At 33.7% G+C, this 23,840-nt stretch overlaps 1 protein-coding gene and 1 long non-coding RNA gene across 5 annotated transcripts in view; both read left to right on the top strand.

The window, feature by feature from the left end:
• The window catches only part of LOC123541750 (chitin synthase-like), a 78,120-nt gene that overhangs the window by 11,550 nt on the left and 42,730 nt on the right, over positions 1-23,840 (top strand). For 2 of the 4 annotated variants that reach the window (XM_053531041.1, XM_053531040.1), the window contains exons 2-16: positions 2,039-2,079; positions 2,729-2,794; positions 4,252-4,693; positions 5,666-6,082; positions 6,486-6,684; positions 6,936-7,034; positions 7,423-7,563; positions 8,614-8,762; positions 9,440-9,595; positions 10,411-10,582; positions 10,848-10,969; positions 11,879-11,957; positions 12,739-12,950; positions 17,036-17,203; positions 17,482-17,632. In XM_053531041.1, coding sequence (XP_053387016.1) covers positions 4,301-4,693; positions 5,666-6,082; positions 6,486-6,684; positions 6,936-7,034; positions 7,423-7,563; positions 8,614-8,762; positions 9,440-9,595; positions 10,411-10,582; positions 10,848-10,969; positions 11,879-11,957; positions 12,739-12,950; positions 17,036-17,203; positions 17,482-17,632 — 2,458 coding nt within the window. In that variant the 5' untranslated portion in view covers positions 2,039-2,079; positions 2,729-2,794; positions 4,252-4,300. The remainder of the gene's footprint in view (positions 1-2,038; positions 2,080-2,728; positions 2,795-4,251; positions 4,694-5,665; positions 6,083-6,485; positions 6,685-6,935; positions 7,035-7,422; positions 7,564-8,613; positions 8,763-9,439; positions 9,596-10,410; positions 10,583-10,847; positions 10,970-11,878; positions 11,958-12,738; positions 12,951-17,035; positions 17,204-17,481; positions 17,633-23,840) is intronic. The other 2 variants (XM_045327321.2, XM_045327323.2) reach the window with 2 other exon arrangements.
• Positions 17,983-22,954, top strand: LOC128550936 (uncharacterized). Its single transcript, XR_008368571.1, has 3 exons — positions 17,983-18,729; positions 21,562-21,647; positions 22,854-22,954. It is a non-coding gene; the product is annotated as an uncharacterized LOC128550936 (long non-coding RNA).

Raw genomic sequence — 23,840 nt, forward strand, 5'->3', positions numbered from 1 at the left:
CATATTCACTTAGGTTAACTAGGTATCTTGATTTTCGTCACTTAGTCAGTTATGATTGGCAATAGCCCGTAATCGTCCCTATCATTATGGAATGAATGAAATTACATAAAGGGACAAACATGCATTCATTCCATATATACCGTACAGGGGACGAAAAGCCTAAACGTTAATCTCCAAATTGGGTACGAATACTAACTCGATATCAAGAAAACTTTCACAATAACCACTTATATATGTGAATATGTGGATGGCAGAAGTGGGCACTAACAGGCAGTTTTGTTCTGTTAAGATAATTATCTGGTTAACACGCAATGTTGCCACTTGCCAGATAATAACTGGATATGTGACATTTTTATAGAAAACTGTCTAAATAAATAAGTGGATATGTGGTTGGCAGAAATATGCCACCATAGATAACAGCTCATTTCTGCATTTCTGTATGTTCATATTCGTAAGATAATATCGGTAATTTAGTCAATAATGAAAAAAACGTTACTGGCATTATGGTTTAAACTCATTCAAATTAATTGAAGTATGACAAAAAGTTATATACGTTCCCTTACTCTGCAATATTAAAGACATTATTTCGGTAAGGTTTAAGATATTGGCAAAACAACAAAACTTCTATTTAGTGGATTATATATGCCAGTATCGACTCAAGTTACGCGATTTCCGTTGATCATAGCAAACTTTAGATAAATAGATTGGTTTTCATTGTACCGTTAAAACCGATGTATTTGTCATTCATAAGTTGCTGAACTGTATACATTTAGTAATTATGAACAAAAACATAAAAAATAAAACAGAGATAATTTGACAAACCTGTATACAATACTATGGCTTTTAACTATTTGATTATTTAGAAGGAAACATTAGCCTAAGAGTTATTGTTATAAATCAACACACTGTCTCAAACGTTGTTAATTTTGATCATCATATCATGATGGATAGATAGCCTTCAAGAAATGTTGACCTTGTCATAGCGTAATAATGCCTGTTTTTATCTCCTAGGAAGCTATTCATTTCATAATAAACGACGTAGTCTTTTTTCAAGTGCAGTTATATATATATAAAGTGCATTCATGATCTTTACTTTTTGAATGGGATATATTTGAATATTTGGCAATTATGTTGTATTGTGTAAGGGAGATTAATAAGATTGGTATAATACTCCATTCAAGTAGTAAAAGACCATGATGAGTATAGTGGTGAATGATATATGTGTAGTAGATGTTGTATATATAAAAATGTATATTTTAGTCTAACGTTTGATGGATACTTATCCCGATTGTAATACTGTTATACCCTTTTAAGTAAGTTTAGGTAATCATTGCAAGGCAATTAATCCCTAATCGGAACAGGCCTGATATTTGATGTCTTAAGACTTTTATTTTTAGCTATCCTACTCGCCCCGGCGTGAGCGTTAGCTTGAGCGTCACACAAATGTTAAAGTTTGCGTACCACCCCAAGTATTTTCAAAGTCCTTTGAGATATTGCTTTCATATTTTGCATACTTGTTTACCATCATGACCCCAGTCTGTAAAAAGGAGGAGGCAACTCTAACAAGCATTTTGACTGAATTATGGCCCCTTTTCGACTTAGAACATGCTTATTGTAATGATAAAGTTTTACTCATTGCTTATAATATCAAGCACTGAGAATAGTTGAGCGCGCTGTCCACTGACAGCTCTTGTTTTTTTAATGGTTATTAGAGCCAGTTTTCGAAGTGAGCATTTTAAAAGTGTTCTTTTTCTTATGGCAGTTTTTAGTAATAGATTAGCAGTGATAGCCTAACTTTTAATAAATGTTATCAATATGTGATACTGTAATATTGTTGTTATCAACAGTCTCTTATAATTCTTAAACAGAATGACCATTTACATTTTTATCTTACTTTATGTATATATGCTTTTAGATGTACCTACTGTATAAATGTAAGTGGATATATATATATCCCTTTTTTAGTTTTGTTTTTTGCCTTCACTTATTGATCTTTGATAGCTTGTTTAGCGCAAAGTTTGCTATGTTTTTATTTCAGTCCACGAACACGAATCTCACAGGAAAAAACTTTCAGCAGAAGTAATTCAGTTATTATACTTATTAAAATATTATGTATTCAGAAAAGATCGTCCATGTTTGTTTGTTTTTTTGTTTTGGGTTTAACGCCGTTTTTCAACAGTATTTCAGTCATGTAACGGCGGGCAGTTAACCTAACCAGTGTTCCTGGATTCTGTACCAGTACAAACCTATTTTGATGTTTATGATCAATTTAATCCAAAAATATATAATACGCATTTAAAAAAACTAATATTCGCTCATGTTCGGTTATTTATGGTGGTACAGGCCTGAAACAGATCGTGTGTAAAAAATTACAATAATAACGTGCTTATTGCCACTATGATTTACTTTCAGTGTAAGTTCTTGCTTTCTTTTTCAGTTTGTTTATTAGAACTAAATGTGCGCATTGCTAGTTTTTTAATTAGAAATGAACATAGGAAAGGCTTGTTTTTATTGATTACTCACATTTGAACAAGAAATGAAAATAATTCATAATCGGTTGAAAAACTGTTTTTAAAGTATTTAAGTTGAATAAAAGTTTATTTAATCGGACTTGTCTCCATTTAATAATAATATGGAATTTTCTCTCATATCCTATTTTGTCTTGCCCTTTTTACATACCGTATTCTGCTGTAGGTATGTTTAACCTTCATTTTATGTCATCTTTCAGTGTGTGCCCATATACGAGATCAGTTCACTTAAAAGGAAAATACGGGATCCGTATAGGAAAAGTCTGGTAAACGTATCTTTTAAAAATACTGATCCATGAATTCCTCAAATACGAAAAACAAATTCAGTATGAATGTGACACAATACTACGTGTATCTTGCATTAACGGAAAGAAACCTTGTCCGTATATCATAAACTACGGGTCCGTACATCCCCGTATATCAGATGCAAATAAATTCCGTATATGACACAAGTACGGGATCCGTATATTGCGTATACCATGCATATACGGGACAAAGCCCGTATATCAAAAAATACAGTTTTGTATATTTTCCCGTATATGACAAAAGTACAGGATCCGTACACTAAGAATATCATGCGTAAACGGAAAAAAATACGAAGCCCGTATATTAGAAAATACAGGTCTGTATATGCCCCGTACATAAGATGCAATTACAGTCCGTATATGACAAAAATACGGGATCCGTATACTTCGTATATCCGTAAAATACAGGCTCGTATACGTGTTCCGTATATTCTAAAATACGGAAAGCATACGGGGAAAAAAATCTCAAGACCCTTCGAATACATGAAAATAAAAGTTATTTTAACAGGATACTAATAAACACTATTTCTATGGAAATTTTTTGAAACTTCATATATTTTATATATACGGGAAATATACATGTATGTATATTCGGCGTATACGGGATCCCGTATATGCATGACAAATATAAGGACTTTCCGTATACTAGATCTTCCGAATACGGGATCGTATATTAGGTCCGTATATTTTGTAATATACATCCCGTATACTGCCGTATTTTCGAAATATATGGGACCGTATACTCCCGTATATTGACCATTTTTTCGCAGTGAAGGTAAAAGAAACCATAAATTTACCATTTCGATTGAATTGAGTCTCATTTAGATAATGCTAACGTTACATATGTCTTCTATATTTTATCATTAATTTAAACATTAAACTTATTGTTAAAAGTATCTTGTCATTAAAATAATATCCTACGTTTTCACAATGACAAAGATAAATTATCACCGGTATTTTGCTGAGACGGATCTGCAAGAAGTTGTGTGTTTTAATAAAAAAAATACATATAAATTGTCTGTAATATTTTTAAAGAATGAATATTTTGAGTGATTTATCTTTGCAGCAATATTATTATTCAAATAAAATGAAGTTCTTTTAAAAGTTGCTAAAACATTTTTTTGTCAAAGTAGATTTTGCTATGATCAAAATAACAGGTTAAAAACAGAAACGTGTACATTTTAAAGAAAAGGGAGATGAATCAACGAACAACATTAATATATGATATTTATCCACAAAGTTTGATTAACAAAATCAATATTTGAAACTTAGCAACGGATGTTGTTTAACTGATTCACAAAGTCAGTATTTAAATCTTATCCACACATGTTGATTAACAAAATACATATCTGATACTTATCCATACATTTTGATTGAGCGCAATAATATTTGAACGTTATCCACATATTGTCTTTCAGATTGATGTAAAATCGACAATTGAAGGTTGTTACGGTACATGGTCAAAGAATGGCGACCAACTATGATTTTGAAGACAACAATATTACTGAAGAACCACCAGACTTAGTAATAAACCACCCAGCCAAAATACAGGCAGCCGATAAGGAATACAAACACAACCAAACAGCATCTGTCAAGGCCGTAATAATAAAATGGATATCAACAATATTCATGGCTCTACTATTTCTTGCGTGTCTCGTGCACAGCAGAATAACAATCCTGGCTCTGTCGGAATCTCTACATGCACCAAACAGTTTAAACCTGATTGCAAGAACGAGGCTCTTTGTTTTGTTACAGATAATAGCTGTTGTGCCACATTTTATAAACATGGTTCGTGGAATTTGGTGCGGTCTTCTTAGAGCCGATAGAAAGTGGCCTATTGGGCGTAGAAAATGGATTTTGGTATGTAATGATGGTTTTAACTGATATTTGCTGCATGTACTTAGAATATGATGGGGCATTAGGTGCGGTGCCTAACGCCAAAATATTCGACACTATCTTTTATTTTTATAACTTGATTTAAAACTGTGTTAAATAGGCGAAATATTATCCGAATTTGTCACATCGTGAACGAAACATGTCTTGTTTATTTCGTTGCATAGTTTTCATTAGTAAGCCTAAAATAACGAGATAATGTGTTTTTCTTTACTTTCAGGAGCCCTCTGGTTATCTGTTTTGCATTTTTGGAAGTTTTTTGTCATATTTTTTCCAGTCAATAATATTGACCAATGACTTATCTGTCGAGACTTGATTTCAAATCAATGTTAATAATTTTAGAACAAAAAATGAATCATTGATAAAATAGAAGAAAAATGACTATTCATTTGTGGTTCATTTAACTATATGCGAATCAAGTATCAGTTCAAAATCGATATCTGGAATTCAAAAGGATCGGGTGTTTTTCTTCGAGATATGCACATTTTTTAGGACGGGACTTGAAACTGCCTTTGAGTTAGCCGGAATTTGAGATAAACAAATTAGAGATTTCTGGTTTCAACTGTATATACTACGTCAGACTATCTATTAACTCTGCAAAAAGAAGTATCTAGGATATTTATCTATAAGTCTCGTGTAAATAACTTATAATATAAGACAGAATCTTCGATCTAAACTGTGACCCGTTATGTATAATTTGTTATTACATACTGAATTATAAACTTCATTAGGTTAAATGGAGCCTGAAACGTCAATATTTTTCCATATTGACGTTACATATTTTATATCGGGTGCATGACGTGAATTTTGCTCAATGTAAAGAACACAATTATATCGTTTATATAATGATAATCAGAATAGGTGCGTATGTATAAAAAATAAATTTGCATCGAGAAATATACACTCGTTCTTTTGCATGTTCTATCATTTTCGTTTTAGGCAACCTTCGTTAGCCTGTTAGAATCATTCGGACTTTGTTTGTTCATCTTCTGTATTCCTGGGCTCACCAAGACGCATCACGTGATTTTATTGATGAACTGCGTGTTTTTATTTCCTTTGTTGGATAACATACGATGCCTTTGGATTAATCGACGGCATCATCGAGACCAGCAGTCAAGATTGAGATCCAATTATCCTGGAGGAAGAAAAGTTAACATATCATGGGCAGGAGCGTTATTTGCAGAGCTTGTTGGAATAGCTTTTACAGCATATTTGCACAGAAAGGTCCCTGTTAACAGAGTATGGATAGCGCCAGTTGGAGTAGTATGTGTTTCCTTGGCCTGGATGCCATCTCTACAAAAATACCTGGTAGAGAATAGTTATACATTATCAAGTGTCCAGGATTCAGCAAACGGCGTAGGTTTTGTTTATTTGTCTTTCATTGTGTGATAGTTACACCAGTTTATTTGTCGTCAGTTTCAAAAAAAATATGGTCATGACTCTTTAAATGCGAAAGGAGATGATTGTTATCACTTCAAGGAGTCGAATTACTACATTTATATTATGTCATCTACTCGGAGATTAACATCTGTTCCTATTAAATGGAGTCTGTTTTAGTTCAATATCTGTAACAGCAGTTTTATAAATATGAATGAAGAGCATGGTGATATAATGAATAATACGTACATTCAATTTTATCCAGGCCTCAAAATTGTTAACACTAGCACATGTATATACTAAATATCTGGGTGGCTATATATTTAGGGACAGGAAGGCTTTATTATTTTCACATTCAGTACCATTTTATTTGGTATTGTAGCATGGAACAAGGGGAAACGTACAAGAAGAAGTCCCGAATGTACCTGATAATTTACCATCTATGATGAGAATAGAACGTACTGCGTGGAAATTGACGACTTGGATGTCTTTTGTAAAACTCGTTTCAACGATAGGATTTTCTATGCTCATATATCTAGATGACACGATGTCACCATTCCCGGACTCACTTCGCAGTGGAGGTAACTTTGTATGCCAATTTCAACGTTAAAGCGTTTTTATACTTTTCAAGGCGTATACTTAATATGAAGGAAAATATTATTTTGGTGAACGTAAGTTATATGATAACCGTTTGTTGCAATACAATGGTGATAACGTTTGTCAAGAACAGATCATTAATGTCATAATCCGAAAGTATCAAAATACACGTGCCTAGAATATGTTAAAAGTAATATGCTAAAATAATGAATCAAAATATCTTTTATTTTTTCAGTTGACATACATAACTATATGGACGGTTGGAAAGAATTGAGCGGGTGTAGTCAAAAAGAATTATACTACTTTATTGCTCATATGGCAGAAGGTTTAATTGGTACATATTAAGCTATAAGTAATCAACTGTCAACACTGCATGTAGAACAATCTGTGGTATCTAAAGGAAAACTGTATACTAAAGTGTTAGAAAAAAATAAAGATTTTTTTTCTTGGTTTAAAATTTCTACTGACTAAATTGTACAATTGCTAGGCTTTCTCAAAACCAGAATTCAACTTTACTGATTCATCAATGTATTTCACTACATAAAACATATCCGCAGCTGTCACACAAATCTATTTACTTATTCTAAATTTAAGTTATATCGTTTATCTTATTTTGTGAATGATCAATAAATTGTGTTTTTTACTGTCTTAAAGCATGCAGAACAACAAAGTAACTGTGTATTGGTATGTGTTTAATTTTGAAACATTTTCTCCTTGTACAGGTTATATAGTTGGGTATATTGCTTGTACAACACGCTCACAGCTATTAGGATTTTCAGTTCCTCTAATGTCAGCAACTCCATTGTCGGTGACACTTCTAGCCATCGATAACACGTGCAGAAAGTTCCTTCTGCACCCAGGAGGTTTGATTTTATGCCTTTTTCTCTTTCTAAAAAAATGAAAACTATTTATCGAACAATGGATATAAGTAGGGAATATATCGATATGTGTTTGATTAATTTTTTTTCTTTAATATGCAAATTGACTCCAAACTATTGTTGAAAACAGCAAGTTTAGAAGTCAAATTTACACGACAACATGTACTTGGAATTAGTCCTTATAAACAATCTTGTACTTTATGACTATTACAAGTATTCATCTAATAAACGAATTCAGTTTTGTTTGGTTTCATGCAAAATGAACGACAAAATGATCTACAAATCCAGGAATTTTGCTAGCGGTTAACTGTTTATTTCCAAATCAAATTCTGTCATTCATTACGCCTGGACTCTGTACCTGGACATTCATTTATTATAAGCAATTACACATGTGGAATAAAATGTTAGTCTGTAAAAATTGAGTAAAATTAGAATAATCTTCTGATAACAATAAAAGACTAAAGACAAAAATTGACTACTATGTAATTATAAAGGTCCGTGAATGTACAGACTTTCGGTGGGTGATTATGTAACAGTATGTTTGTTTATGCGACTTATAATGTTGAGACATAAACAGTTGCGTTGAGTGTCTTATATAAGCCTTAAGTCTGCAATTTTCACTGTTTGCATTGTTCTCGGTGCTTCCGAGGGATCTACTTTCCAGAATTTATTTACTTCACAACAGCGGGTGTTAAGTGCTGTGTGGCGGCCGTAAAAAGTCGCCTCGACTTCAACTCAGTGTTTTTATATTTTCTGGTCCTTCGGGATCATTGATTTCAATTCATTTAGATTTGAAGATTGAATACTGCTTAAGCCGGTGCTAGGGGGCGTGGGCAGTGTTGCAGTTTCCATTACTGCTCATGAACAGAGTCAATCAAACCGAGTCTGCAATTTTCACTGTTTGCATTGTTCTCGGTGCTTCCGAGGGATCTACTTTCCAGAATTTTATATGTTTTGATAAAATGCACTTTCTTGCAAATATAACACCATAATCAAATCAAAAATTAATTTTATAGTACTTATCTCGTTTTTCAGTAAACAACGGAAAAAATGAATGTGTTATAAGTGACATGGGAATTAAATTTCTTATATTGGCAACATTCTTCCTTGTGCTGGCTCAAGTATTATCCACGTGGTGGCTGTTGGTTAGAAGTCAATTGATTGTTAACCTAGGGGAGGACCAGGTAAATATATTTATTTATACTAGCTACAAGTACATGTATTGTAAGTTACTGACTTATGTTGAGGTCAATATGTGTTTTACGGACCTGTTAAAATGATATTGAGCGAAACATAAGTCTTTAAGTTATATATGCCCTTCTCAAATGCGTTCATTTGACTGGCCCATATTTCATGCATATGAGAAAAAGTGATATCACAAGAGTCATTATCCCTTTTTCGGTTAATATCGGATATTTTTGTGGATCAGCGCGTGCACTCATTCCATCAAATCAAATGAGTGCATTTAAGAAGGATATATAATATTATGAGATATTAATTCCTCCCTCAGTTTTGTCAATATTATTTAGAATATTTTCATTCATTTGTCTCATCGTTATTATAATATATGAGACTAAAGTTTATTCATTGTGTTATGTTGTAGCAATAAAAAATAGAAAATCGCATCATGTTAGCTGAAAGACTAGTATTGGCAGTCGTTTACATCTTGTTGACTTTTATGTGTATATAACCTTTGCTTTAATAGATTACCAAGTATTAAGCTGGAAAATCTGTTTCTTTTTAATCAGTCATAATTTTCTACACATAATTGTATTTATTTTAGACTCAACGATCAGTCTTTTCCAATTGTCGGTTTTGTTTTTGTATTGAAAGTTCTTCTATTGCAATTACTAATTTTCAGCTGTTTTGGACACCTATGTACAATTCGGCTCTTTTCGAGCACTGGATTATGCTGACAAGAAGAAATGAGCTAACTGACATCGGGAACGTTGACTTGCATCCTTTGGAAAAAGCACGACGTTCGAGAATATTTATATGTACAACTATGTACAGAGAGGTGGGCATGAATTATTGTCGTTGACACATATCTTTGCTTCGTGTATTGTGTGTGATTTTCATTAATAGTTGATACATTTAACAACAGAGATGTACTTATCTATAAAGTGTAGTAGCTAACATGACGTTCGGCAGAAACTATACAATTATCATCGAAATCTCCAAAGGGCATGTCGATCCAACCCTTTTCGTACATTATCTTCCCTAAGCAAACTTGCCTGACTTAGTACCCATTACGGTCTCCATTATCGTAACAAAACAGCCGTTGAACAGTCGAATATAATCTTCCGTGCGAAAATCAGACGTTACATATTGTTTCATTCAGAAAACGAGAAATTATATTTATATTAAACAATAATGGACTTAAAATAAACCATCTCGATTTTAATACTTGAGTTTTTACTGGGCTTAAACCACAACAATAGTGAATAAGGGGCCTCCGTGGGTAAGTGGTTAAGGTCGCTGACATCGAATCACTTGCCACTCACCGATTTTAGTTCGAGCCTTGCTGAGGGACGTTGAATTTTTCGTGAGAAGAAACCATTCAGCTGACTTTCAGTAGGTCGTTAGCTCTACCTAGGTACCCGTTTGGGATGAAATAATGCACAGAGTGGCACATGTGGTCTTCATTTCCCTGGAAGTCACCATATAACGTATAATTTCGTCGGTGTAACGTTAAACCTAACATCAACAAAATACACCGTGACGGTTTTGTTAAATCAAAATAAATGTTTCATTGTGCAGGAAATTATAAATTTCTTCTATGTTATGTTTTGTATACAAAAATCTCCCAGGTTCCTTCCTTTATTTTTTCAGAATGAAGAGGAAATGAAACAACTCTTGCAATCACTTCAATTAATAAATGACAGGGTAACACATTCAACAGGCCTCAAGTTTGAATCCCATATATTCTTTGACGGTGCTGTAAAGAAAGATGTACCGACAGGATTTTTGTCACAGCTAGTATCTCTTGTTGAGGACACGTTTGGTAAAATGTTTGTAATTGACAGCAACAAACTCATAAATCTGTAGCTTTTTTTTTTGAAATGAGGCTTATCTAAACATGTTAGTTTCTGTTTTCGTCTTGCTGCATACCGTTGTATAACGTACATACCTGTTATTGTCATGAGAATTGATTTCATTGATATGTTATTTGGGAAATTGTTTTTTACATTCAAAGCAATAACACTGGTATTAAAGAGTCAAAATAGCAATTAGATAAAGGGAAATTAGCTTTTATTGTTTTCTTCTAGGCACATTAGCTATAAGATGTACAAAAACTACAACACCATACGGCATGTCTTTAAGCTGGAGATTAGTTTCATGTGGTAAAGAGGGAATGTACTTTACCATTCATCTTAAAGACAATCAGAAGGTAACTACAGTCAAATTTACACGAGAGGTTATTAAGAAAGCACCTTTTAATTTTTATTGTTGTTAAAGAATAAACGATATTCTTATAAGAGGCAAGTTGTGTTAAGAGACCATTGTTTACCTTTCCCTTAGATCTTAATGCAAATTGAACTGTATACTAGATAATAGATATGCATGCACCAAGATTTATCAAAAATATTTCGAAATTTTGAAAAAATTTACTAGTTACAAGAGAAATTGTTTCAAAATTCATTGCTTGTGCTTTAAGGTGTTTTCCGTTCTTTACCAAAACCCTTTTAGTAGAATAAAAAGTAGAAATCGACAGAACTGTTATCAAACTTTGATATGACATAGAACAAAAAATACTGTTTTATCCCATATCAGTTGGTTTCTATTTTGAAACATATTAATGCTCATCTGGAAGCATGTCCTTTCAAACTGATGTATTAGAATGCCAAGCGTCCGCAATGTACAGATGTCATTATCTAAATTACCACCGATACTGCTATAATCAAAATAATGGTGAGCTCCTTGACACCTTTGCGACATGCATTGTTTTCTGCGATACTTATGATTATAAAATAGAAATATCGGAAATTCCTAAAGGCGCCAAAAAGATGCAGCCTCAGTTTGATTATACCTATTCGTGAATGGTAGTTGAAATGCATCATGCACGATACCGTCCACGCCGTCTTGGCCAGGTTTCTTGAGCAGAAATCAACATCTGCACATGTTTCAAGTACCAAAAGACAGCTTCAAATTGTATAAATAAATCAAAATCGAGTCTTAGTTTAAATGTTATAACTATTTGATGAAATATAGCTATTTAAAAGTTAGCCTCGTAAAAATGTTATAAAAAACAAATAGACTTGTATAACATTTAATCGATTTCGTTTTTCGTTATGTATAGGTCAAGAATAAAAAGAGGTGGAGCCAAGTAATGTACATGTCATATGTCCTCGACTGTCAGCTGAAACAAAGCCAGTCAGGTATATATTCTATATATACATACTTATATGCAATCCTAGAAACAAAATTGTAATCATTTGCAGTTCACATTTATTCTAAATAACGTATAAAATGCTATCCCCGCGTAAATTCTTCAAATTAATATTTATAAATGTAAGATTTATAAAAAGTCGACATTGAACAGTATAAAAAGAACATAACCTTTAAGACAATTTGCATTTTGGTTATCATTTTTTTAACAAAATAACCACAGCTCTACATTTTAGCTAAATATACATAGAAAACACCATTGTAAATGAATTTTGAAAAATGTATAAAAGGCTATCTCTTCGAAAATGCTGCAAATTAGTATTTATTAAAGTGTGATTAACAGAAAGTCGACATTGGACTTTATAAACACTAAAAACAATGTACCATAGACAAGATATTAACTTTATCTTACTGTGAAAACATAATATTCGTGGGGACTGATTTTCGTGGATTTTGCGGTTGAGTACGTCCATGAAATTTAATCCCAACGAACAAGTTAAATTCTCATTCATTTTATGATCAAAAGTTGAAGTCCACGAATTCATATTCCCATGAAATTGCCGTTTTGACCAAAACCATGAAATTTTATCCCCACGAAATTAAATAATTTTACAGTATATCTGTTTTCATATCATGTCTTTTTCTTTTGAATCATATTTCATTTCTATACATGTATGGCCAATTTCATATTTCATCTATTTTTTTTAAAATTACACTAGGGGAGATATTTAGATACCCCAAACTTAATCCAAACCATCGGTTTTTTTGTAGCGGATACAAATTATGATATGGAAGAAGAATCCTACATTCTGACCACTGATGCTGATGTTCAGTTTACTCTCGACAATGTTGAAGCTCTACTTGATTTCATGACGCTGGATTATAGTGTGGGGGCAGTTTGTGCTAGGACTCACCCGCTTGGCAGTGGTCCTGTTGTTTGGTACCAGAAATTTGATTACGCAATCGCTCACTGGTTTCAGAAGGTAGGTAAGATTGTGAAAACATTAAATATTAGTTTAGAGAATTCATTAACGTATGCATTTCAATTTATTTTTCAATCACAAAAGATGCTTTCACATGAAGTTCACAAAACTAATACCGTTTTTTTTTGAAACTATTAAAGAAAAAAAGGTTTCTTTTCCCTTTCTTTTTTACTTATTTTACCATAACAACTCATTAACGTATGCATTTCAATTTAATTTTCAATCACAAAAGATGCTCTGACATGAAGTTCACAAAACTAATACCGTTTTTTTTTGAAACTATTAAAGAAAAAAAAAGGTTTCTTTTCCCTTTCTTTTTTACTTATTTTACCATAACAACTCAGTTTCTTCTGCAAACACAATATAATTTTTCCTATTGGTTTCAGTTCATTGTTTGACTTTCGTTTAATATCGGACAATGTAGAGGCTTTTTGTGATTTAAATGTACAAATAATACGTAGAAAATCCTTTTATAGTGGCTTGATAACTTTTTATGTTAGAGAACACCAATGATTTTTGCCGTTTAAATACCGCTGTTAAAACAAAGCAGACACTTACCTTTCCGAAGATTTCTTGTATAGCTACTTTCTGAAATGCTTCTTCTGTTGTCAGCCTGTAAAAGAAACGTTATTGTATGTACTCTTAGATGCATGTGGTAAAAGAAACACACATTAGAAATTAATTTCGTTTATCGTTTATTTAATGAAAATATCAAAGAAGGGAAGAGAAGTATTTTAACATATATATATACAATTAAAGGTAAAGGTTGTACATTGTAGATCATGTATTAACACTATAATAAAATTAAGTTTGCCGGAACGGAGCACAGGATACTGGAAGTCAAAAATTCATTAGCATACCAGTAAGCGATCGTTTATCGACCTACGGTAGGCTTACTTATTTTAGCAGTGTACTAATAACAGCGCTTTTAGCGCTATCGCACATGCGCTAATTCATGTCCGCGCATTAATTTGTCCAAGCATTTTCATGTACATTTTCATTTGGTGATGTTTTCTTCGCACTTTTGCAAATAAATACTCTTGAGAGTGTGCACTAGTTACACTGCTTGCTAATATTTTAAGGTTCGTATGATATTCCTGTTTATTGTTCATATTATTATTTTAAATATATGATCATGCAAAATAAAATATTTAAGCTTGTAGTTTGTGTTTTTTCTCATTTGATCAAGTTGTTATCGATTTCCGTATCACCTTCGGGCATGTCCGTTGTTGCAGTCGCTCGTTTACGGAAAGGTGTAAACGTTTTATATTAAGACACAATGCATGTAGGTCAAAGGGGATTCAATGATTAAAATGTGTGACGATCTCGTTTTATTTCAGCAATTATAACTAGTAAACAGAATATAAAACACGCAGATTATTATAATTAAATACAAGAAGACAATACAGTTACGTAGGCAATATTATACTGAGAGCGCGACAAAACATCGACAGACAAAACATCGACACGACAAAACGCCGACGCGACAAAAGCTCGACAAATAACATCGACACAAACATCGACAAAACATCGACACATAATTTATTTACACTTTTTCTTCATTTTCAGGGGTTAAATTACCTTGAAATCTTTACACATATCTGAAAGGTTCGGTCTAAATCTTCAGACAATCAAGATTAAGACTCGAACATTTACGGTTAATGTTCAGTTAATGGGTGGTGGTATTAAAATGTGCAGTTGTGAAAATTGTTGTCAGGTACTGACCAAACTAACACAGCTGACACAAAATTTAATACCAGTTCGATTAAGTGCAACACTGATATCTTTTATGTGACAACAACTGAATTTTGATGACAATGAGCTTAGTTTGGACATACTAGGACAGACTAGACAAGTTTCGTGTCAAATAATATCATTCTATCTCACAGATAACAGCTCATTTTGTTCATATTCGTAAGATAATATCTGTAATTTAGTCAATAATGAAAAGAAGTTAGCAATATGGTTTAAACTCATTCAAATTAATTGAAGTATGACAAAAAATGATATACGTTCCCTTACCCTGCAAAATTAAAGACATTATTTAGGTAAGGTTTAAGATATTGGCGAAACAACAAAACGTCTATTTAGTGGATTATATAATACCAGTATCGACTCAAGTTACACGATTTCCTTTGATCATAGCAAACTTTATATAAATAGATTGGTTTTCATTGTACCGTTAAAACCGATGTATTTGTTATTCATAAGTTGTTGAACTGTATACATTTAGTTATTATGAACAAAAGCATAAAACAATAAAACAGAGATAATTTGACAAGCCTGTATCACTTTTAATTATTTGATTATTTAGAAAGAAACATTAGCCTAAGAGTTATTGTTATAAATCAACGCCATAACCGTTTTTTACGAGTTTTAAAAAATAACCACCGAATACTTACTGTAGTTAAACTATAGAATTTCACTAACGCCGCGCTACATTGTCTCAAACGTCGTTAATTTTGATAATCATATCATGAGGGATAGATAACCTGAAACAGATCGCGTGTAAAAAATTATAATAATAACTTGCTTATTGCCACTATGATTTACTTACAGAGTAAGTTTTTGCTTTCTTTTTCAGTTTGTTTATTAGATATTGGTATTTCTAAGGGCCTTTGTGATGGTGTAGCGTTTTGTTCCTCCGGCATCTTCGGTATTCGGTGGTTCCCCGATGGTTACAGCTCGACCTGAACATTCGTGTATGACACATCGCCAATATGTTTTTATTACTTTATCCTTACGACTTCTGTCCTTATAAAAAATATATCCATCAAACACAAGTTGTAACTTTCCTTTTTGTGAAGTAACGAATTCCATCACTATGGACGAAGATGAAAGTGTTTTCATTCTTTTTGTACATGTATTCAATTATATTCATTCTATTGTGACGATAAAGAAAGTCAATACTTGGAGCATTTCATCGTTCGATTATATGTGCTCTTAGACTAATTCTACAAGAACGTAAATACTTATGAAATATAATCGTATGATCACAATTATGTATTATTAATTATGATCATAAAATTATTTTCGGTCAATTTATTGTAAAGATGTTCAATACTCGGATCATTTAGGGCATTTAGAGCACAAAAATGCTTATGAATGATAATCGTATGATCAAAATCATGATCGTATGATAATCGTATGATCATAATTATTTTCGACCATAAATGCGACAAAATGCCGACACGACACTATGCGACATGTCGATCTTTTGTCGCATCGATCAGTTGTCGCGTCGGCGTTTTGTCCTGTCGATGTTTTGTCTGTCGATGTTTTGTCACAGACCCATTATACTTTATATATTGTACGTAAACATAAAGCTACATCACAGTTGAAAGTATCATTGAAAAAATACAAGTATCATCACGGCACACTATCTTAAAGTCATACTTGGTACATGTTCAGGTTGTATTGGATCGACAGTCAGATTCATATTACAATAATTACAGCAGAAACACATTACATAAAAATTGCCGACGGTTAAGTTTATTTCGAAAATCTTCGTGAATCTCCGTAAATCTCCGAGAGCCTCATATCGGACAGCGCTAAAATTAGAAATTAGCGGTCTCGCGAGAGCGCTAATTCACGTCCACGCATTAATTAGATATTTCACTAAAAACTGCGTTTGCGCTAAATTTTTGCCGCGCTAATAAAATGTACGCCTACAGTATACCTACAACACACTGTTTCATTTGATTGACAGGATAAAAGCGACAACATTTTTATCGGAAGTAGAATAAACATCACCTTACTTACGTTTCTTGATTGTTTGGAAAACAGTCTTGAAAATTATAAGACATAATTATATATATTTTATTTACGCCAAAGCATATAAAACAAACATCATTAAAACTGTATCTTGATTGTTAAGATTCAATAGCGGATTAATATCGCAGGCGTACCTTTCAAAGCATTTCAGACATGGATAGGATAACCATCCTTTACAAAGCAAGCTATATAGCTTCTTTATATGACAACGCGTGTTTTTCTCTAGTATTTGTTCGGGGCAAAATGTTCATATTGTCCGAGACACATTACTTAGATATAAGAAATATAAATACATATAGTTTCGTTTATAGGCTTCAGAACATGTAATTGGGTCTGTGCTCTGTGCTCCTGGATGCTTCAGTGTCTATAGATGCAAGGCGATCAGAGAGGTCCTCCCACTATATGCCTCCAATGTTGAACAGGCAGAAGAATTCCTTACAAAAGATATGGGAGAGGACCGTTGGTTATGCACGCTTTTGGTTGGTTTCTCTTTTCTGAACGAAACGGCTTTACCCTTAAGTAATATTAAGTGCTTTTTTATGAAACGTATAGCATGCAATTGTTATAAAAGCACATCTCACGAATACTCTTGCAATGCAAGTACCACATGAATTTTGAATTACCATACAAATTAGAGTCTAAAGGTTAAATTCATTTGAAATATTAACAACATGTTGTATTCAAATACATTTTCATTTCAAAAGTATTTGTAATTGTCTTTTATGCACTTATAAGACTATGTCTTTGCAACTGCCAGATCCAAAGCGGTTGGCGCATCGAGTATTGTGCAGCATCCGAGAATAAAACTCATTGTCCAGAAGACTTCGATGAGTTTTTCAAACAACGGAGGCGCTGGATTGTATCAACGTTGGCAAATCTGTGGTTACTCATAAATAAGTGGAGATACAGTAAGTGACTGTAAGAATATGTGGTTACTGATTTAAAAGTGGAGGTACAGTAAAGGTCTGTAAGAATATATGGTTACTGATTAAAGATTGGAGATACAGTAAGTGTCTATAATAATGTATGTTTACCGATTATAGAGTGGAGGTACGATAAGTGTTTGTAAAAATCTATGGTAACTGATTAAGAGTAGAAATAGGTTAGAGTCTGTCAAAATCTATGGTATCTGATTTAGGAGTGGGGATGCAGCAAGTTTCTTTAGGAATCTACGGATATTGATTAAAGTGTGGAGGTCTGTAGGAATCTATAGTTACTGATTATTGAGCTGAGATACAGTAAGAGTCTATAAGAAATCTATGGTTCCTGATTAAAGCCATGATGTACACAAGTGTTTATAGGGAATCGATCTTACCGGGATCGAATCCCACTACGGTAACATACGAGGGTATCCAAACAACACATACTATCCAAATAAAAAAATATGGAGTTCCGGTTTAGACCATGGGCGTGCGACGACCCCGATGAAATTCGGGATATCACGGTCTTCGTTAATGTTAATAAGCGTCCGTCAGATCAGTAGGCGAAACGCAATATCCGCACAATAAGATGTCTGCGACTCGAAAGAATATTCAAAGTAAGCTGTTAATTTTGTTGCGTCAGAAGCTAATCAGCCGGTAACGTGACTACACTGATATAGATTGTGATACAAACATGCTTTATTCAATACTGAGTAGCATTTTTAAACGGCGACATTTTGAACATTTTCATATTTAGAGTGAGAGTGGATACACGTTACACTGGCGGCGACATTTTGAAAATTTGAGGAAACAAAAACATTCTCCAACGAGTTTTTCAGCTCGGGGAATGAAAGAATAGATTCACCTTTGTGTCGCTTTTCAGATCGTATTTAATTCCTTTCCGGTACTTTAGTTTCTATGAACTTCTTTGTTACTAAGCCTATATTGAATTTTTAAAATTAAGAAATCCGTGATTTTACTTGCAGGCATGACTGATTAATGGAATTATTTTACTTTTATATAGAATATGGACGGCACTCCATTACAGCATGTGCATGGTTGGACCTGTTGACATTTTTAGAAACGTGAGTAACTAACTTTCCATTGTATAATAATAATGTAAACAAACACCCCACCCATAAAAAACATAGAAATTCCTTATTTTTTACGTTTTTATTTATTCATCAATTTGAAATGGGCCTTTTAGATTATTATTTCTTAAGGCTCAATGCATGGAATTCCAGAAGTTTCACCCCCAACACTTTTCCTCCCCTAGACATTTCGTCAAATTGGGGGTGAAAAGTCTTGGGAGGAACAGTCTTGGGGGTGAAACGTCTGACACCCCACTGCATGTATACACAGGAATTAAGCTGAGCTTATGATTCTGCTGATAATCTGTGCTCGACCTAAATATAGCATTATAGGGAATCGGATCGGCTTATAGAAAAAAATATAGATTTTTAACAGGCTGACCCAGTAACATTGCCCGATCGGGCTTTCGACATAAAAACTAACATTTTTTGAAAAATAGTAAAGATATTTCTTTCAAACTTGGTTCATCTGTTCATATGAGTTATGACACAAATTAAAATAAAAAATAACTTGGTTGCCTTCAGTTTTGGTAGAATTATTTCCCCTTTTCAGATTTTTATGACGCATAATTTTTGAAGTCCAAAAAATTATGTGTTAATGCATTACATTATTTGTTTGTTTCGTATATTCCACACTCATTTGACACCGTGCAAATTGTCAACAGTCGAGATAGCGTTGATAAGCGCAACTTGGCGCAGACATGCAATTCGGCTTGATCTTTCTTTGGAATATGTAATACTGTTTATATGTCGTACTGATACAACCACATTTTAAAATAAATTCGTATTGATACATCCACATTTTAAAATAAAGTCATATCTGATACTAACAAGTTCGTAATTACAAAAATACAGCCCTTATCTGGAGTTCTGAAGCATGCTCGATTAGTTGGTCAGAATTATGAAGGAATTGAATTCAAACTGTTCCATAAATGCAAGAGTTTAAGAGTTAGTCAGAACCACACTCATGCAGAAGATGTAATTACTTTCACAAATCAAATTTTGGACTCGCTAAATGCAAGTCAATTTCATGGAATGCAAGTTACGATAAAAATTTCACACAATTTATTTTGTAAATACAAATAATAGTCAAAATTGTTGCGGTTTTTGTTAATGTTTGTAGATTCGCTTTCATTTGAGGATAACAGAAAACACAACATCTTTCTTGGTTAGCCATTTTTTGTTGAATGGATTACTGATTATAAAGAAATGTAGAGGTCTATCTTATAATTAAATCTAGAACACAGGCTATCTTACATATTCGTACATGTATACAGTTGAATCGCTATTTATAATATTAGGTACGAAAATTTGCCTTGCCGTAGTTTCAGCCTGTAGTCAATGATGCGTTCCGAATTACTTTGAAGGTCATTTTGAGTTATAACGCACAAAATTGTACACCAAGGAAAACCGTGCAAACAATATATTGATGTTCTAGCATGATTTTTTAGGATATTCTAACATTCTTAATTGAAAGTCTAAATTTTCAAGTAGATTTCAGATTAAGCAACAAGAAAAAAAAGCTACATGCTAAAATTTGCAGTACGTTGGTCAAAAAAGTTAAATTTGAGCTCTGCAAACGCAAACTAAAGCCGCTCACATTACTTTTTGGTCCGATGCATTCAGTTCCTGTTCTCCTAGGAATCCCCAGTCGAGCATGTCCAAACAATATGATGAAGTATTTTGAGGGTATGAGCTAGACCAGTTGTTTTATGGTTCAAAATTCAGCTTTAAGTTCGGGCATGTGAAATTGGTGTCAGGCTTGGAAAATTTTCTATCTGGTTGCCAGCATGGTTAGTTGAAATCAGAATTTTGTACACTGCACACATACTCAAATACATTTAAATTTATACGTTTATGAATCATGACCGTCAGATACCAATAAACAATTGTAGCATTTTGTCGGCTCCTGTGTTCATACTAAACTGAGGAAGGCAGAACAGATTCTTCTAGCTGCTTTACCAGTCTGTTTTTGCCTTTTCATGATACCGAGCAAAGTGAAGGTCATAGGCCACCAAGTCAAAAAGGTACCTGGAATTCACTGGGTTAAAGTAATGTTCATACCTGTCAAGACACAGGCATTGTGCGTGTGCCACAGGCATTGTGCGTGTGCCACACGCATTTCGGCCTTAGATCACGCTCACACGCCTACTATTCAAGGTCACACGCATGTTAAAAAAATAAAGCAATCAATTGTTTTTTTTCGTAGAAAATTATTGAATCAAACATGCAAGGTGACGTTGACACAGTGTTTTTATACCGTATAATACAGCTTTTACATTCACCGGTGCAACATGTTATTTCTACCGCATGATTAAACATCACAAAAAGTAAACATGGAGGGAGACTATTCAAAACCAGATCTATTGTGTGTTAAAAGTCTAAATTTTCTATGTGAGGGCGTTTCCGGCTTTTAAGGATCATCGCCCTCCAGACCCTCACGAGGGAAACCTTCCCTTCGAACTCCGATCACACTCGTGGACTTTGTGGAGCCTTGACAGCTATGAATGTTTGGCTGTTCTGGCTGGTCAGTCGTGTAAACAAACCTACTCATACAGTGACTTTTCTTTTTTCAAAACTGAAATTTTTAACCGCATTTACTTCGTTTCATTATACATTTTGACAAAATTTGGTACTGTTTTATTTTCATTAAAAAAAGTTTTATTTAACAAATTTCTCCCGCCATGCCAATGATATAATTGGGGTCATCTTATTGGCATGAAAATTGATAAACTGCAAAAATAATGTTAGCTCTTAGACCTTTGAAATTTCAAAACAGCTGGTTGTCCATGTTTTCTTAATTTGCTCACCTTTCACTATTTTCAGGCATATTGGTCTATTATACAGAGTATTGTTGTACTGCTCCAAAGTGCTTGTTGACAGACTGAAACCACTTGCTTGAGGCTCATAAGGTATTTCTATCTTTCAGTTTCTTTATTATATAGTTGCAGCTGTGCACCATGGGAAGCAGTTTCAATCATTCAAAAGGCATGATATACTGTATACAAATTAGTATTTGTGTAAACAGATTTTTGCGATTGAGTCAGTGCATAGAACCAAATACCAAGGAACATTAGGCGTAAAAAAAAAAATGTCTGTTTCCTGTATCCTGACCTACCATAAATGTTTGGCCCGGCCCTAAATGGATGGTCCGTCTGCCTTTGTCTTTGAGAACATTTTTTTCAACTTTTTTGACAAAAAGTTGCAAAACTGCACTTTTTATGCTTTAAACATGGACAGTGATGTTATAAATCAACTAACTGATGCTCTAGAGGCATAACCCCCCTATTTGTATTCATTTTTTGACACAAAAGTAATTTCCAAAAAGTCTCCCTAAAAATAATTTTAAAAAATCCAAAAGAAAAAGTTTTTCCAACCTACCTAACCCTAATTTTTTTTAGCATGTTACCGGAAACAAAATTTTTTTTAGACCTTAGTAAAGACTCCATTTCATTTTCTTGATGATAAAGCATTTCTGGACAAATCCATAAAATTTAATACATGTATGCAAATTTAAACAATTATTAGCTCGATCACCTGTCACATGGTGACAACATGAGTTGATGTCCGTCATGTGCCAACAATTTGTAAAAACCTTCTTCAGAACCACTGGGCAGATTTACACCAAACTTCACAGAATGATCATGGGGTGGTCCTCTTTCAAAATTACCCAAAGAATTTAATTCCATATAGAACTCACCGAAAAGAAAAACTTTGAAAATGATTTCTTGTCAGAAATTGTTAGCCGGCATGGCTTTTCATCCTTATATGACAGAGGCCTATATTCGGCCACTTCCCAATCCAAAAATACTGCATTTTTTCCCCAACATCCCAAAATGCAAGGTAACATTTCCCAAAAATCACATAAACAAATGGATTAATTTTATTTACATTTTAGTGTTACCGCAGGAAGCGGTTCTCAGATATTGATTTTTTAGCTCACCTGTCACAAAGTGACAAGGTGAGCTTTTGTGATAGCGCGGCATCCGTCGTCCGTCCGTGCGTCAGTAAACTTTTGCTTGTGACCACTCTATAGGTCACATTTTTCATGGGATCTTTATGAAAGTTGGTTGGGGTCTCTTTTTATCAATTTACAATATTTGATTTCTGTTTTACAGGTTCACTTCTTGAGAGAAGGCAGCTACAAAATGGAAGGTCAACAAATCCAGTATACTTGGAAAGCAGAAAGAAACACCAGAAAATATAAAAAGACAGAAGAACAAGGAACTTTAATAAAAAAACTTTTAAGATAGGAATTCAGGATTTATTTAGAAACTAAATATATTTTGAGAACAGCAGTGTTTGACTAAGCTCTGTTACTTTAAGAGATAATGTGATTATCACATTGGTTTTGTTATTGTCGAGCCCGCTTGCGGAAGCGAAGACATAGTTGTCCAAATGTCTATTCGGTGTTATGTGCGTGCGTGCGTCCGTCCGGATTTGTTTGTCCGGACCATAATTTGGACATGCATGTAGCAATCTTGTTTATATATGGTATGAATGCTAACCTCAGTGAGACAGAGTGTCATGCACAAGCCCAGGTTCCTATCTCAAAGGTCAAGATCGCACTTACAGGTCAAAGGTCAAATTCAAAAATGACTTTGTCCGGAGCATTTCTTCTTCATGCATGGAGGGATTTTGATGTAACTTGGCACAATTGTTCACCATCATGAGATGGAGTGTCATGCGCAAGAACGAGGTCCCTAGGTCTAAGGTCAAGGTCACACTTAGAGGTCAAAGGATACAAGAATGACAACTTTGTCTGGAGCATTTCTTCTTCACGCATGGAGGGACTTTGATGTAACTTGGCACAAATGTTCACCACCATGAGACGGAGTGTCATGCGGAAGAACCAGGTCTAAGGTCAAGGTCACACTTAGAGGTCAAAAGTCAGATACAAGAATGACTTTGTCTGGAGCATTTCTTTTTGATGCATAGAGGGATTTTGATGTAACTTGGCACAATTGTTCATCATCATGCGACGGAGTGTTATGCATAAGATCCTAGAATTACTTCCCTTTGTTGTTACTATAAATAGCTTACATTTGTAACTTGTTTATTACTGGTCGTAGGGAAAAATCAAGACCACTTTTCTGTAGTACAAC

The sequence above is a fragment of the Mercenaria mercenaria genome, chromosome 19 (assembly GCF_021730395.1).
Source record: "Mercenaria mercenaria strain notata chromosome 19, MADL_Memer_1, whole genome shotgun sequence".
Taxonomy (NCBI): domain Eukaryota; kingdom Metazoa; phylum Mollusca; class Bivalvia; order Venerida; family Veneridae; genus Mercenaria; species Mercenaria mercenaria.